The 17,091-nt window shown below is 36.1% G+C and overlaps 1 protein-coding gene across 1 annotated transcript in view; it reads left to right on the plus strand.

The window, feature by feature from the left end:
* The window catches only part of LOC123323010 (glutamate receptor ionotropic, kainate 2), a 540,373-nt gene that overhangs the window by 26,747 nt on the left and 496,535 nt on the right, over nucleotides 1-17,091 (plus strand). The window contains exon 2 of the mRNA XM_044911184.1: nucleotides 4,764-4,972. Within this exon, the coding sequence (XP_044767119.1) occupies nucleotides 4,882-4,972 (91 nt within the window). The 5' untranslated portion in view covers nucleotides 4,764-4,881. The remainder of the gene's footprint in view (nucleotides 1-4,763; nucleotides 4,973-17,091) is intronic.

A 17,091-nucleotide genomic window follows, 5' to 3' on the forward strand; every position in this document is an offset into this window, starting at 1 on the left:
TTCGAAAAATGATTATTTTAATCAAATTCAACGTAAACATGGACGTCAGTCACGTTTATTGTGGTGGATTCTGCGTCAGTCAGGCTTCCAAAGTCAAGGGCAGTGACCAGCTTCCTTTGGCACGCTGCACCTTATGCAGTTCGAATGACGCATATTCCACCGGCATCGTGCTGGCTGACGATTATTTATCGAGTGTACATAACAATTACTTGTTTATACAGGGTGTTTCATCATAAATTGGACAAACATATATAGAGGGTAAATGACACCGGGAGAATCACTTTTGCCTTATGACATATGCCCCGTTTTCGACGCATAAGCGAGAAATAAGGTGTTCAACGTCGTATTTGAGCAATATTCTATTGAGTGTGCTCAGTTACGTATAAACCACAAAGTAACGGTTTCTGGTCACATCGGAGTATTTTTGAGTGCGCAATTCAGAAAAGATGAAGAAATCTGAAAAAAAATTTCAAAATGGCGGAAAACCTTCGATGTTCGTGATTTTTTTTTTTGGTTTCCAAATTGAATTTCATTTTCTGAATGAACACAATTTTCGAACAATTTCCTTGTAGTTTCCTACAATCAGGAAACATTTCAACAATTTCGAGTTTTCATTTCTTAGAAACGCGTCATAAGGCTTATATTCCAACTTCGGTCACGTGATTCATATCGTCCGATTTTCAGGTAGTTTCGTATTCTTCCCTTCCCTTGTAAATTCATCCTCAATTGTCTTGTTTATATCCACCTGAACATCGGAAAATACAGGAAATGCTCTGATTTTCATGGGTACGAAACAGTGGCGGATTTACATATTTGCCGCCAGTAGGCCATTCAAATTTTGCCGCCCTTACCATAATTATTTAGTTCAAAATATTAATGACAATTTTTCTGTCAGTGAAAATGTAACTTAGAGATTTGTACACGTTGGTCCTAATAACTACTCATAATAATTATTGTGACCTAGGGAATCGATGTGTCAGTTCCCGAGTTTCCAGATCATTTTTACAACACAACGATTGATTTTGATTTTGATTTTGATCCATTCTTAATAAATAAGGTCTCTTGTAGTTTATTGGAAAAATTCGCGGTTTTTCAGGAAAAGACCGTAAACAAAGTGCACGTCGAATATTTCTGCGTTTGTGCATACAATCATCTTGATTAGTCTATTTGACAAAAATCTCAAGATGATTTTTCGAGAATGGATTAAGTTATCCAAAGTTAATTTTTCATTATAAAATATGAATATCAAAAAAGTTTCTTGCGAAGCAAGGATCAGGAATGGATTTTTCTACCCCTTTCTATTATAGACGAACAGAACCAAAATTTTTTTAATGCCTTCCCGCCCTTATAAAATATCTGCTTGATTTAATACGTGAATGTTTATTAATTTTCAATAAAAAAAAAACAAAAACCGCTTTTCGAACGCCATCTTTAGGGGGCTGTAACTAGGCAGGGACACAAAAAAAAGACCTTCTCTAAAATTCATATTATTATCTGTATTATATGGCCACAATCTAACTGACGATGACAATAAAATAGGAATGTAAGTCATAAAAGTCTCACCTCGGGTTTCATATTGATCAGGGAATCAACGCTTGATTGACCAACAGAAGATGTCAATTTGTTTTCAATCGATAAATTATGTTCATACGTCCATTAAATTATTCTCAATTGCTACTCGTTCAATATATTCAGCAAAGAAAAGGTTTCAGTTTTAGAAATCAAGCGTTGATCGCACAATCAAAGTTTTATGAAACCCGCTGTGAAAATATCTTTCTTCGTCATACGAAATTTTGTTTAGTTATGACTTCATACACAAAACAGCCAAAGCGTTCAGCTTTTCTTGGCTTAATATGGTTCTTAGGTACCTAACTTTTCACCTTTTTCAAGCAAAAAAAGCTTCTCTCACCCGAACAATTAGTCGCAGGTGTATACAGGGTGGGCAAAATTCTTTGTCTACTGATGGAAACTCGAGAAATATGGAAGCTAGAAGAAAACGGATGACACATTCTCGAGCTCTTTTTCAGAGAAACAAAGAATGGTGAAAACCGTTTTTGAGTTATTAGCCAAAAAAATGAAATTTTGACGATTTCGAAAAGTTCTCATAAGTTTTTTGTCTTTGAAGTTATAGATCTGAAACTTGAACCTTCTACAGACCCTTTTTTACGTAGAATTCACTGACGAGCACCAAAAATTTTTTTATTTCGAAACATTAGGCGAACTTTCGTTTTTTTTTAATGCAAACTTTCATTGAATTTGTTATTTGTGAGTTGGAAAAAAAGATTCTGTCAGTAGAATCTACGTATAAAAGTGACTAAGAAGGTAAGTTTCAGATATGTAACTTCAAACACAAAAAAGCTATGAGAACTTTTCGAATTCGTCAAAATCCAAATTTTTGATTATAACTCAAAACCTAGAAATGATAGGCCGGGTCTGTTTCCAGGTTTGGATTAGTCATGTAAAAAGAGCTGGAGAATGTGGAATCCGTTTTTTTTCTAGCTGCGATAGTTCTCGAGATCATCTCAGTAGACAACCAATTTTGCTCACCTTGTAAATAGAGCTATAGATACGAACTTCTGGACAAACATTTCTTGAATTGTGTTTTCGTAGGAACCGAAGAAACACATCGCAACGATTCAGAATCTGGCTTCACCAAAATTTTTCACCTTCACGAAGTTTCAGTATAGAGTCCAAAGCGGCCGAAATAAGAGTGAAACAGGAAAATAGTAATGTATTTGGTCAGTTTTTTTTTATAATTAGGGAAAATCAGATGTAGATAGATATTAAAATATCTATGAAATACAAGTATTTCAGTTTCTATAATTCGTGCTAACAAAATTGTCCCCAAATTTGCCGCCCCCTGAAATCTGCCGCCCTAGGCTGCAGCCTACTCAGCCTCTATGGTAAATCCGCCACTGGTACGAAACATGACACACTGATACCATAGCCTTCCCCAGGCATCATACAGTTAAATATGAGTCCCCACCGAGTTATATAGGTATCAAATTATATAACAATTTGCCCAATCGCTTGAAATCAATGAGTGGAAAATCTTTCAAGAGAGAAGTTGAGTTCCTTTCAACTAACAGGTGTTACTATAGTGTGGAGGAGTTCCTTAAGGACTCCATTTGTTGAATTTGTTATTTTTTTTTTCTCTTGTATTTGTCATAATATAAGACTTGTCCTATACATTTCTTAACGGTCCAAAAGGATCAATGAATTTTATTTATTTATTTATATGATGAAACACTCTTTATAAACAAGTAATTGTTATGTACACTCGATAAATAATCGTCAGCCGGCACGATGCCGGTGGAATATGCGTCATTCGAACTGCATAAGGTGCAGCGCGCCAAAGGAAGCTGGTCACTGCCCTTGACTTTGGACCTGACTGACGCAGAATCCACCACAATAAACGTGACTGACGTCCATTTTTACGTTGAATTTGATTAAAATCAAATTCCGACCACTTCAAACGCCTGACTGACGATGTTTCCACCATCGGGAACGTGACTGACGCCCATTTTCACTCATAATCATGAATAATTTACATTATTACAAAGTTTCACGTGGAGATCAATCACTTTTTTTTGAGATTTTTCCGGCGAGTTTCACCGCCTCCCACGCCCACCGCTATTGGACTGACTGACTCGCGGACCTCATATGTACAAGTGGAGAACTACTCATCCTAAAAAATTCGTGTGAAGATCGATCACTAGTTCAAAAGTGACGCCACCTCCCGGACTATATGAATCGATTTGAATTCAGTGGGAATTTCGCTTCCTACAAATGCAAAAATATCAGAACCATTAATATCATCTGCAATATCATCTGCAAACATGAGATTATTGTTTGTGCATTGGTGAAAATGTGAAATTCCGGATTGTGAAATATGAGTTTTATTCTCAGAAAAGGAGAGTGTTCCTTTTCTTTATCTCAGTTATTCCATTTAGAATTCATTATTCTCTTTCATTATAATTATTCTCCTTAATTGTAATTATTCTCCTTAATTACAATTAACTACAATTACTAGTAAGTCAGTATATCTACCCATTTCGGTAGTTTCATCTTTGTGGGCTGATTCGCCTCCTATAGCGAATATGCTGATAGATATAGGCAGTGAACTCAAAAACTCGAGACTTTCAGAGTTCACTGGATATACGTCTACTAAATCAGTCTAGAAACCTGAAAGTCCTGAGGCATGTTTCTAAAGGTTACATTATAATTCGAAAACTATGAGTAACAGAGTTGAATTGACTTTTTCTATTTCCAAGAGGATTCCTCAATATGTTCAAACACTCTTCAGGTCAAAACAACCCTAATTTTCTTTCAGAATGATGGAAAAATTAAATGTTTCCCATTGTTGTATTCTAGCTAAACTGGATGTTTTGACCAATTTATTTTATCCCTCTCTCGGTGATTTTTCTCTTTCAAGTGAAACCAGCAATAACGTTTCTTTGCGAAAGGAAAGTCGTGTGGCATCAAACATTAAAACTGCCGTTTGTACACACTGATTTATGCAAGCCGATGGGCACATTGGCCGCACAGTCTTGCACGTTTCACTGTAGTATCTATTGCGCGTGATCAGAAATATTCGCCATCTGCAATGAGCTCAAGAAGGCCAACGCTGCGCCCGCGCAGGTGCGAGTTGAAATCCCTCCAAAATCTCGAAAACTGTAAAGAAGCCGACTTCTTTCATCTTAATTTGAAATTATGAAAAGTTTTCATCCTCATTATTAATAGTTTTTTTTTTATATTTTCAGGTGTCAATGGTGTGTGCTAGTTGAACGAATCGAGTGATGTGATTCAACGAGCAGCTTATCGTGACATGACGGATTCAACTGAATTTTTTCTGTAAAAGTAGTGCATCTGGATGTTAACATGGGAACAATTCCAATTGTTTTGTTCCTCGTTTGGATAAACCTAAGGATGGAGTACGTGCTGACAGCACTACCTCCTGTTATTCGCATTGGTAAGTCTGCATTTTGCCCATATTTCTCCTATACTAGAAACAAGATACTCCTATTTGTAAGTGTATTGTCGTATGGTTGTTGTGGCCCATGCGGATGACCTTGTCCTACTGATCAGAGTTAAGGCAATCAGTGTCATTTTCGATCTGATGCAGATTGCTCTGCGTATGATTGAACGATGGTGATTAGAGTACGAGCTCTGGGTTAATCCGGGTAAAACGGAGATAGTTCTTTTTACAAGGAAGAGGATGCCCCGCAACATCAAGCTTCCTAGCTTGTTTTGAATTGGGCTCACTCTATTCGAGCAAGTCCGATATCTCGGTGTGAAAGTGGACCACAAACTACTATGGAACAAACACATTGAGACTCAATCGAGTGAGGCCAATATAAGTTTTTGGTGTATTTGGAGAGTACTTGTTAAGGGATGGGGCTTCAAACCACACATTATGCACTGGTTTCATACTGTAGAGGTGAGGCCTATCCTTACCTACGCATGTCTGGTGTGATGGACTTACATGGGGAAGAACCGTAGCCGTACATTATGTCTAGATGTCAAAGGATAGAAAGTCTAAGCATTACACAGGCGCTCTGAGATCCACCCCTACGGTAGCCATGAGTGTCTGTTTGAATTACCTTCTTTACACCTTGCAGTTACAGAGGTGGCTACGAAGGCAGCTCTTAGAGTTTGGGAACAGGGACAATGGCGTTATAGTCGACTGTTCAGGGGGCACGCGAGGGCTCTCAAGATGGTGGAGGATGCCAAAGCATCGCTTCTACATAGAGGGGACCGCGCGGGCACCAGCTTCTACTTTGCCGAATCCTACAAGGTAATTGTTCCTGACAGAGACCTATGGTCTACACCCAACAGTCTTTTTGTGTCTGAAGGCCCTACTTGGTTCATCGATGGCTCTGTGATGCCCACAGGGACTGGAGTGGGAATTATGAGCCCTGTTTCAACCTGTTCATCCCCCTAGGGAATGGAGCACAGGAAGAGGTCTCAGGCAGTCGAGGATTCTCATTGGGAGACCGTTTTCTAAGCCTGAGGTCAAAAACTCCTCGCTCTTGAGAGCCAATAGCTGAGTCTGGTGACTAGAGCAATAACTGAACATCTGTTTAACACTTAAATAGAATGGGACTGACCGGCTGTTTGTGCCGCTGATGCAGGAGCACTGATGAAACAGTTGAGTCCAAGATAAACTCATTTCCGTATTATTTATTTCATCCTCTGATTTCTTTTGGAAATAATGAAATTGCTCTTGAACCTACATCTTGAATAATTCTTAGTACCTTTGTACACTTGGCTGCCAATTGATGGTTACGTTTAGGCAATCGCTTTTAAGAAAAATATATAAGTATAAAAATTTATTGTGGAGTGCTTCATTAGTGAATAAATGTGTCACATAAAAGAATTGAACAAATCATGCTTTCATACTGCCACATAATCTTTCAAACGAAATTCAATTATTCAGGCGATTCCATGTGTGTGGTTGATGTCCTTAGGCTTTTTGAATTTGTGTGCATCTCGAAACTGATAATATTCCAAGTAGCACATAAACGAGAATCCAACCAGCATAAAGAAGTTTCTGAAGAATTTGTTGCATTGCTTTTTTTTCTCTTTCGATAATACCTCAAAGAATGTTATGTATAGAATATTTCCAGCTGATAATGCCTCCATAAATGTGTTGATTTTTTCCCTTTCTCTGAAATTCAAATCGGCCAAGTTCACCAGCATTCCCATTATGACCCCTAAGGGAGTTGTCAAGGCTAAAACGGCGTAATGGCCTAAAATTATCTTCCTGGGGGTCCTGGCTATTATAAAATTAATTCCTAGGCAGGTGAGTGTTGTTATTGAGTGTATTGCCATGCCAATGGACAAGTAGGCTATGTTGAGTACTTGGCACTGAAGTCCTATTGCCAGACCTGTGAAAAAATCAATTGTTGTTAAAATTGAATATTCCCATTTTTCTATGAAGTAACGAGGTATATGATGAAATAATCGGATTTGGATAGATTGTAGGTGTACTTGCACTATATTAATTATAACAAAAATTGTCTAGAACACACAAATTTGTTTTATATCAAAATGTTCGAGGTTTAAGGACCTCAATTGCTTGACTTCAAGTTTAACACATGGTGATCATGATATATTGTTCATTTGCGAATCTTGGTTGAATAATGGAATTAGATATTTTGAAATTGTTAATATCTGTGAATAAACCATATTCAGATTAGATGGTTCTTCAACAGCAAGTCATACACATGACGGTGGTAGGCACCATTATCCGTCGGTGTCTTGCATCCCAAATGGCTACAAATTACTGAATATGTACCAAAGTGATGCTGAAGATGTCTGAGTTCAATTAATTGTCTTATGCTGCGTATGGGTATATTCCTCTAGGAGACATTGCAGTGTCAAAACCTGAATATCAAAATATGTCACTAAATGTATATCAAAGCCATAAATTTTTATATAAAATAATTACTACAAAATACCCCCATCAGCTTAATTTGAAATACTAATTGTTTATTACATTTTAAAGAAGTAATCGAATAACAAATACCAATATACATATATTTGTAGTCAAATCACGAATTTTATTTACGAATGATTGTGTGTTCACCACACCTCATGGAAACTGGGCAAATCAAGGATTTTTTTCACGTAATGAAGTGAAGTTCCTAGAAATCTAAATGAAAAGCTCACTTTCCTAAAGTGCAGATGGTAAATTGGGAATTGGAAATTGAATTCTATTCACCGAGATCACACGAAACATCGAAAGCATACTGAATATATTCGACGCGATCTTTTTGCATCGGTATAATTTATGTATGCATTCGGGGAATAAGATTTCTCTTATTCAAAGTGTTCTCAGCATCTTTTCCGAAGAGTGGCAAATTGTCAATTTCCTGTAATACACGTGTGCATTAGGTCACACATCTCTTCGATGTCTTTTTTACAAAATGATCAACCGTGATAAAATAAAGACGAAAAAGGTAACAAAACTGTATGTGGATTTTCCCTAGCATACCCATACAAATTCTTCAAATTAAATATAAATAAAAAATCAGCATATTAATTTGTGTTCAATCCCACTAGTGTGATCGAGATCCCTTTTTCTTCAAAAATCGATCGTAATTTTTCATAATAATGCCTAATAGATTCTCGCATCAAGAATACCTATAATATATTGTTCTTTTAAGATTTTTGTGACAGTAATGGAGCGACTGTTCAGAAATATCAATGAAGGTTCCCTAATAGAATAAGATAACCACCTAAAATTTTCTCTTCAGCCTTTGATTATATTCGTGAACAGGATAACTTTCCTACTACTAAATTATATGATATCCAAGAAATAAAGCACAAAAATACGGAATTCTTTAAATGAATATAGGCAATGGCGAATCGCATGCCTGCCCCCCTAGATCACCAGATTTCATTCTTGTCGATTATTTCGTTTGATGATATTTTAAATCTTTTGTTTATTGAAATTGGAAGCGAAGGATATTCTGACACAAAGTTGCCTGCAGTTAGATCCGTAATGATCCAGAAATGATAAAAAAGCTATTAGACATGAATTGAAAAGAACGAGGACGTGCATCGAGTGAAACGTTGGCCTTTTTGTCTTTTTTTCCTAATCCATTCTGAAAAATTCTTGAAATAATTTGTTAGAATATCGAAAGATGCAAATTTTCAATCTGTGCAACAGACAATTTTTGAATTCGATTCAAACAAAAATTTTTAAAAGTCAAATCTACTGATACTCATCGAAAATTTTCTGCTTTTTATGAATATTCTAATCAAATTTCAATATTCCATCATACATGATGTTGAAAATCAGCTTACAAAAGTCCTATATTCTTCTAATAGTCCGAGAGCTGGCGACGAAAATCGGCAACAGTTTCGTAATGGCTAATAAATAAATATTAGTTAGTTTTGGTGATGGACATGAGTCAGCACCCACTCTCAAGGTCAGATAGTGGAACAACTGGCGGCGACGCTCTTTGATTTATGTAAAATTACAATATTCGTACTTTGGGTGACTGCTGACTGCCTCTGTTCAATTGATATGTGGTCTGACTATTTTATTCTCAAATAATATATGATATTTGAGCAATAAATGCATTTTCAGCCATTACAAATCTCTTGAAACGACATCGTTAAGGCAGCAACTTCTGTGGGGTACTGACCCACCGCGTTTCACTAAAGTTCTGACCACTTTCTCAAGTTTTCTGTTCTATAAACTAGCTGAGTGACAATTTTCAATCATCACAAAATAATTGTATAGTATGTTGAAATTTTATATACCTACATCAATGCGCGTCGCCGCTAGGTGTTCCACTACCTGATCTTGGGAGTGGGTGCTGACTTATGTACAGGGTGGGCAAAATTGGTGATACCTGAACTACAACTTTTTAACCCAACGAGATAGAGGAAAATGAATGTACCTACCATTGATGTCGTCCTTTTTCGAGAAACTAATAATGCCATCAACTGCATTCCTCTATCTCCTTTTGTTTTTGAGTTATAGGTCAAAATTTAAATTTGGGCGATTTCAACTTTGGTCATTATCTCCGTTTCTGTTTGTGCTAGGATGTTGAAATGAAAATATTATACAGGCACTTTTTTTATAGCTATCCAGTGGCGTACTATGATTTTTCCTACAGGTTTATTTGCTGAGCTATAACATAATGTTTTTTCTTAAGGAAACAGTAGTTTGAAATGACTTAGAAAGAATCGCCATTTTTTCGCTGTTTCAGAAATGTATAATACAACGTCCTCAGTCTTTCAGTCCTCAGTCCTCAGTCTTTCTAAGTCATTATTTCAACCTACTGTTTTCATAAGAAAAAACACATCTTTATGTTGTAGTTCAGCATATATACCTGTTGGAAAAAATCATAGTACGCCACTGGATTGCTATCAAAAAATGTTTTCATTTCAACATCCTAGCCAGAAACGGACATAATCACCAAAGTTGAAATTTTAATTTTGACCTATAACTCGAAAACAAAAGAAGATAGAGGACTGAAGTTGATGGCATTATTAGTTTCTCAAAAAAAGACGACCGTAATGTGCCATGCATTTTTCTCTATCTCGTTGGGTTGAAGAAGTTGGAGTTCAGGTATCACCAATTTTGCCCACCTTGTACACTCTCAATACTAAATCATATTTAATTATGAGCCATTACAAAACTCTTGCCGATTTTCGTTGTCAGCTCTCGGACTATAAAATGCACCTGGATTTTTTTATCTGTTTAAACATGAATCGATTGACCAAATATCAATTGAAGTACTGGAGGGTTCGAAAGTTTTAAGTAAGTAATTTAAATTATTATCTCGGCTATGGAGTTCATTAGACCTATCTATACATATATGTTTTGTGGACTCGTCTAGGGTAGCTCTAACTCAAGTTAACATGTACATTTACCAATGAAACATTTGTATAATTGACAAATATCTCCTTTCTTCATTTAATAAACTTGAGCATAATTTCGATATGAGTAGAGTAAAATATCAGAACGTATACGATAGAGGAGGCTTTTGATAATCAAAAAACGTGACACAAAAATTTTTTGAAGAGAATATCGATATCAAAAAAAAGATTGCATATTTTATGTACACCTTGAAACATTTTCATGAAAAAATAGTTGTTTACATTTAACTTACTTATTATGTGTTTATTTTTATTATCTTTTCAGAATTATCCATTTTTATTTTAATAAACACTCTTTATTCAGATCTCAGTCAGGTGAATATTGGCTTTATTTCATTACAAGTTTAAAAGAAGCCTCAAGAAATCTTGCAAAGATCTCTTCGCGAAGCAAGTACAAGGTGCGTAACGTAAAATACCAGTAAGTTTTTAAACTCACCTTCGAAGAAAGCGTGAACTCCTACAGCCACTTCCGTGAACAAGAATCTGACGAAATTTTTTGCATCTATAACGACAACGGTGGTTTTGGAATCGGAAGATCGTTCGACATCGATTGTTTGTGTTATTTCTATTGGTTTGGACTTTTGGCAACTTTCCAAATGGTTACTAATACTGGAGATAACTGTTTCACTCCTGTTGCTGATCTGAAAACAGAAGTCACAATCAGGTATTTTAGCCTCACTTATTGCCGAAATCATATACCGGCAAATAATAGTACACCGAATATAATATAGGGGACGATGGGGAAATTGCGGACGCTGAAGGAAAATTAAGTATAACTTAACAGTTCAATTTTATTAATTTATTAATCTTTGGTTAGTCAACTATAAAATCATCATTTATGTTAGCAAATGCTAATTTTGACCCCCTTTATAATATAATGATAATGTCCGATGATGAATGCCAAAGGAAGAATAAGAGCATAGAACCCATGCTCTGTGCACCCTGTGCTTCTATGTAACCTGCTTTCTCTATGCATAGGTCTAAGGGAGAATTACCCGACCTTCCTTGCCGAGTGGTAGGCTTTTTTACCGGATCCTTTGTTAGAGCACCGCCACGTGCGAGATAACCGTCCGCCATTTTACTTTGTAAATAAAAGCTTTCGCCCACGATACAAATTGAGTTTTTATTTCTTACATCAGAAGTGCGATTAAATTTCTTCTTTCGAAAGAAGAAATTGAGGACCCTATTGTGTGAGTGAAAATCGTTTGGGTTTTGTGAGAATCTGCAAGAGTAAGCCAAAATGGATCAGCAAAATCTCAACAACGCTCCCCAAGAAAGTGAAGCCATTTCGGTAATGCGGATAAGGGAGAACCAGGCCCAACTTCAAATGAAGATGATGGAGCTGCTAGCCAACATGTCTAGTTCAAGGAACGACACCGACCACGTGGTGACCGCACAATTATCGTTAGCCCAGTTTGACCCCGACGATACACCCTTTTCTACCAAGGAGTGGATTGAGGAAGTAGATCGAAATGAACTCGAAACAGGTATGTCTGATACTGTTGTAGTATCAAAAGCTGGACAAGCCCTGAAAGGCCGTGCAGCTAAATTTTATCAAAATTGGAAACCGATTCTTAGAAATTGGTCAACATTTTCTAGGGATTTAGAGATAGCGTTCCCTGAGAAAGGAACTCCGGCTACGAGGCTTAAAGTGAGCATGTTGATAAGTAGCGCAAATTTTAGTTCGTTAGAAGAGTATGCTCATGCCAAGTTGAATTCGATCAGGAAACTTTGTGAAAAGTTTCCGTGGGAAATAGTGTTGAGCTTGATAGCACATGATATCACAAATGTAGAAGTTAAGAATAGATTATTAGTGCAAGAACCTAAGAATGAAATGCAGCAGCTGAAATTGCCTTCTTCATAGGATTCCGACGCTCCATATTAGTCTCAGATAATAGTAGAAAACTAGAAAAATGAAGCAGCTACTGAAAACAGAATCAGACAAAACCTTTCATGGGAGTTGTAGGAACTGTAGAAAATTTGGGCATAAAAAGTTTGATTGTGAGGAAACGTTGTTTTAATTCTGATCCAGAAAAATCCAGTTTTGAATGTAATTTCTGTAATAGAAAGAGACATACAGAAGATTTGTATTTTGTTAAGAAAAAGAAAGAAACAAATTCAGTCAAACTTTAGTTACCCAGTGTTCGTAAAAATCAATTAGCACATTGGATCTGAATCTAGACTTGTCAGGATTGGACGAGCGATTAGTAAAGTATTGAATAAATCGAATATTGTGAAATAACAAAAATTTTCAAGCATGTCGACTAACTTAGTCGGAACATAACTAGTGAAAATAAGATACTGGCGCTTTGTTATGTTTCAGGAAAATCAAAACCAATTGCAAAGGTTTGATCTGTTTTGTACGTAAATTCTTATGAATATTCACACAAGACAAGCGCTCTCAAGAATGTGAAATGTTCCCGTTGAGCAATCCAGGAGTATAGTATAACGTTGGCAGGTCTCGATCAGGCTAGGTTAACGATTGATGTTAATCAGAAAATTTCCATGGAGGTGACATCTATCGAATGAAGGAAAATTGAAGCAAAAATTTATTGGACCTTTTGAAATCAAGGCTGTCTTACCGAATGATCGATATGTACTGAAAAGGATAGGCGGCCAGAATAGAACGAACACGGCAGGCTAGGAACAATTAAGAATTTGGCCTGAAGATCCTTGTGAATTGTGAAATTTTCAATGTGACAATGTATCTAACAAAAACTGTGAAAATGTTAACTGTTTAATGTTTGTATCTATCATTGCACTACAAAAGCTAATACAGTTTTATACGATTTAACCCTTTCGGTCACCGCGTCCTCATTTGAGGACATACATATTAATATCTTACTCGACAACCTTCTGATCACAGTGTCCTCATTTGGGGACATGCCATAACTCCCGATAGGGGCGTTTTGGGGGTGAAATGATCATATGAAAAGTTCAAATTAAAATTGTAGGGAAGATTCCACAGGTCCAATATTTCTCCAATGACACAACAAAAATTCGTGACTGAAAGGGTTAAGTTGAATTAATATGCTCAGAACTTGATAGCCTTGAGATATTAGCTTCTTTGAATGGTTTTAATGTCATTGCGAAGACCAGGGAGGTTCGCTTATTTTTGTTTTCTGGTGTAACAGGTGTTACAGTTTATTGTTTTTAGTTTTGCTTTTATTTTATCTGAACTGTAGTATTGACACGCATGCCCATGACTTAGGCGAAGTCCTGTGTGGTATACCTCTGAGCAATGCTATAGTCTGATAAGAGTTTCTTTTGGTTAGCAAGGTTTGATTTTCTTTCATTCTTGGCTATTCAGTTCTAATTTACATTCAACTTATGAGCATTTAAGCGGTGGTGGTTTTTTTCTCGCTTGGCTCTTTTTTCCACCTATAATAATGCCGCAGCGCGAGCCAGCGCATCAAACAGAGCCATGTACACAAGATTAAACTGTTTTATGTTTACAAGTTCTCTTTAACAATGTTGTTTGTTATTAAGATAAGTGAAACGAGGACGTTTCAATGGTCAGTATGGCCGTGTTAGCAAATGCTAATTTTGACCCCCTTTATAATATAATGATAATGTCCGATGATGAATGCCAAAGGAAGAATAAGAGCATAGAACCCATGCTCTGTGCACCCTGTGCTTCTATGTAACCTGCTTTCTCTATGCATAGGTCTAAGGGAGAATTACCCGACCTTCCTTGCCGAGTGGTAGGCTTTTTTACCGGATCCTTTGTTAGAGCACCGCCACGTGCGAGATAACCGTCCGCCATTTTACTTTGTAAATAAAAGCTTTCGCCCACGATACAAATTGAGTTTTTATTTCTTACATTTATAATTTCACGAGATTAATGAACAAAATTGTTTTTTCAAGAAATACAAAATCCTTTCTGTCCGTATTTACCCGAATCATTTGGGTAAAAGCGGACGTGTGTTGGGTTAGTTGCAAACATCCTAGAGAACTCACGCATTTACGCAATTGAGGTAAATATTAATTGCAGAAAACACAGATAAAACCTCTTTCGGACGATGTTCCACCTGAACAGTTCTCGTGTACCCAATTACCGCATTATACAAACATTCTTAGTCTAAGAAATAGTAATTAGCAGAAAAGGCAGAATTAGTCCATTTTTGTTTGTTTTGAAATTATTTTTTACGTCTTTCATATATACATTTTCGAAACATCTGTAAACAAACAATAATTATTATTGTTTTTTATTCACCATATCTGGGATGATTGCCTTGTTCGCAATTACGCCAAATGGCATTTCAAAAACAATAAAACAAAAATTTGAGACTAGTACATGAGCATCACCTCTATTGAAACAAATCAATCGATAGAAATTATTTACTATTCGACATTACTCTTTCGATATACACCACAAGCAAAATAAAACATCTTCAAAATTAGATCACAAGTTACACAATTTTTCGAAATGAATTATCTTGAAAACTAAGAACGATCACCGGTAGTAACTGTTTTCTTTCCACTAAAGATGTTTGAAACTAGATAACTTGGTCATGATATTTGAGCGCATGGAGAAGGATCTAATAGATATCGCTGTGTCCGCTTTTACCCCGTGTCCGCCATTTCCCCATCGTCCCCTACAGGGTTTTTCATAAGATCAGTGAAAATTTCAACTGTGGGTAGAGGTGATTCCAAGTTGAAGGATTTATGGACGACTTTTATATTCACGGCGTTTCATCAATTCGGTAAATTATTTTGAGAGTTGTCAAACTCAATTGATTCTAAGCCACAATGAGTACCTATCGTCCCCAAGATATTTCATTAGGATCACTAGTCTCGGTCAAGGAACAGGAATATAAACAACCTATCTTTCGGCAACGTTCCGGCCCCTTCATTGAGTCTTTTTCAGGATACAAAATATAGTATATAATTAAACAAATATATAGATAAGACAAAAACTCAATTGAATAAAGAAAAATGAAGGGTCGGCAAGAATACAACACAACTACAGAAACAATTCAGTCTTCAACTTGAGTATTCAAAAATTCTTCAGAAGACAATAATCAAACGGTCAAACTGAAAAGATATTGAACAAAATTATATGTGTAAAACAAGAATATATAAAAAACCATCTAAGGTAAGAATACACCAATCAGAGAAAAAAAACAAAAAATGAAATTGAAAATGAAAACACGTAATTGGCGTTGTTAAATCGAAACACGTACAAATGGTACTCAAAGTAGTTATTTTTTGGGCTAATTTTTTCACAATCGAAACAGTTACCTTACTTGCAAGTCGATTATTGTTATTTTCGGGAAGATTTTGGGTATCTATAGGTATCATTGAGAATAACATTAACTTTGTATTTGGCAGAGGTTGCTATATAATATTGTTAACTACTCGACTTCGTCTCGTTTGGTGAAATTTGTTAGCCTGATTAATAGCCACCATAATGCTTGTTTATATTTACCAATTCTGAACTTCACCCGTTAAATTAATCAGCAAGCATAAAAAGGGGCTTAAAACACAAATACACAGAGCAAACCATTGCTAAACTGGTATAATTTTCCGATTAACTTGAATAATCAAATATTATTTCATTTGCTTATGAGAGACACTTATCATGTTCATCGGGCAAAGTCGATTGTAATTAAAAATTTGTGCTCTCATTTGAGTTTATTGACTTTTTTTGTCACTTTGATTGATCGGAACGGCCCTTACAATAATGAAGAAGGATCACGCCTAAACAGGAAGGCAATGAATACAGTTATAAGAATTATTTCAGATGCATACCACCCGCTGATATTGAGGCTGATATGAATATATATGTGATCACACATCACAGCAGTCTGTTTCCGATTTGTCCAATTTTTGGTTAAATTCTCGTTTGATGTTGTCTAAGAGTGTTATGTGTTTCATATCTTTCATGATTTTGACTATAAAACCACAAAAAGACTGTAAGTAACTGTTCCCCCCTTTTTTAATGTTAAATCAGGTACCTGTATACTGAGCTGAATTATATTCAATGTTTCTCTCAATTTTCGTATTTTCAATTTGGAATTTGTCTATGCATTGTTATATGCAGATATTAATGTGATTTTTATTCATTTGTTGTACTGATGTATTGTCCCATTGTATGTTCCAACACATTTTATTTATAAGTGTTATTAATTGAAAAATCTTGTAATCATTTTAGAGCCCTGAAGAAGATTTTAGAATAAAATCGAAACATGTCGGCAATGGTCTGAGAAGTGGTTTTTATTCCAACAACCTGACCTTCAACCCTGTTAAGCGAATTGGTTATTATAGAGTTAGGAAGATAGGAAACGCCTACAGCTGTATTCGGGTTCGAATTTCGGACAGTCCGAGAATGGTTCTAGAACTGCGCATAGGATTCGATACTAGGGCGCAACAGTTCTGCGCAGTTCTAGAACAATTCTCGGACTGTCCGAAATTCGAACCCGAATACTGCCCTCATATCTCTAGTACCGACTACATTTTGGCCTGCGTTTCATACAATTGACAATTAGATGGCGCTGAAATCATACTGTCAAACTGTTTGATAAAAGTTTTCTGTTTTATAATTGAAGGGCGAGAAATTCGAATTCTATTCCTCGTATTGGATTCGAATATCTACTTAGTCTAAACCAGAAAAAACATTGTTTCGAATCACTTGATATTAATGAAATACTCTGTTAGATTTGCTTTACCTCTTATTTGAAATTTATA

Source organism: Coccinella septempunctata, chromosome 1 (genome assembly GCF_907165205.1).
Source record: "Coccinella septempunctata chromosome 1, icCocSept1.1, whole genome shotgun sequence".
Classification (NCBI taxonomy): domain Eukaryota; kingdom Metazoa; phylum Arthropoda; class Insecta; order Coleoptera; family Coccinellidae; genus Coccinella; species Coccinella septempunctata.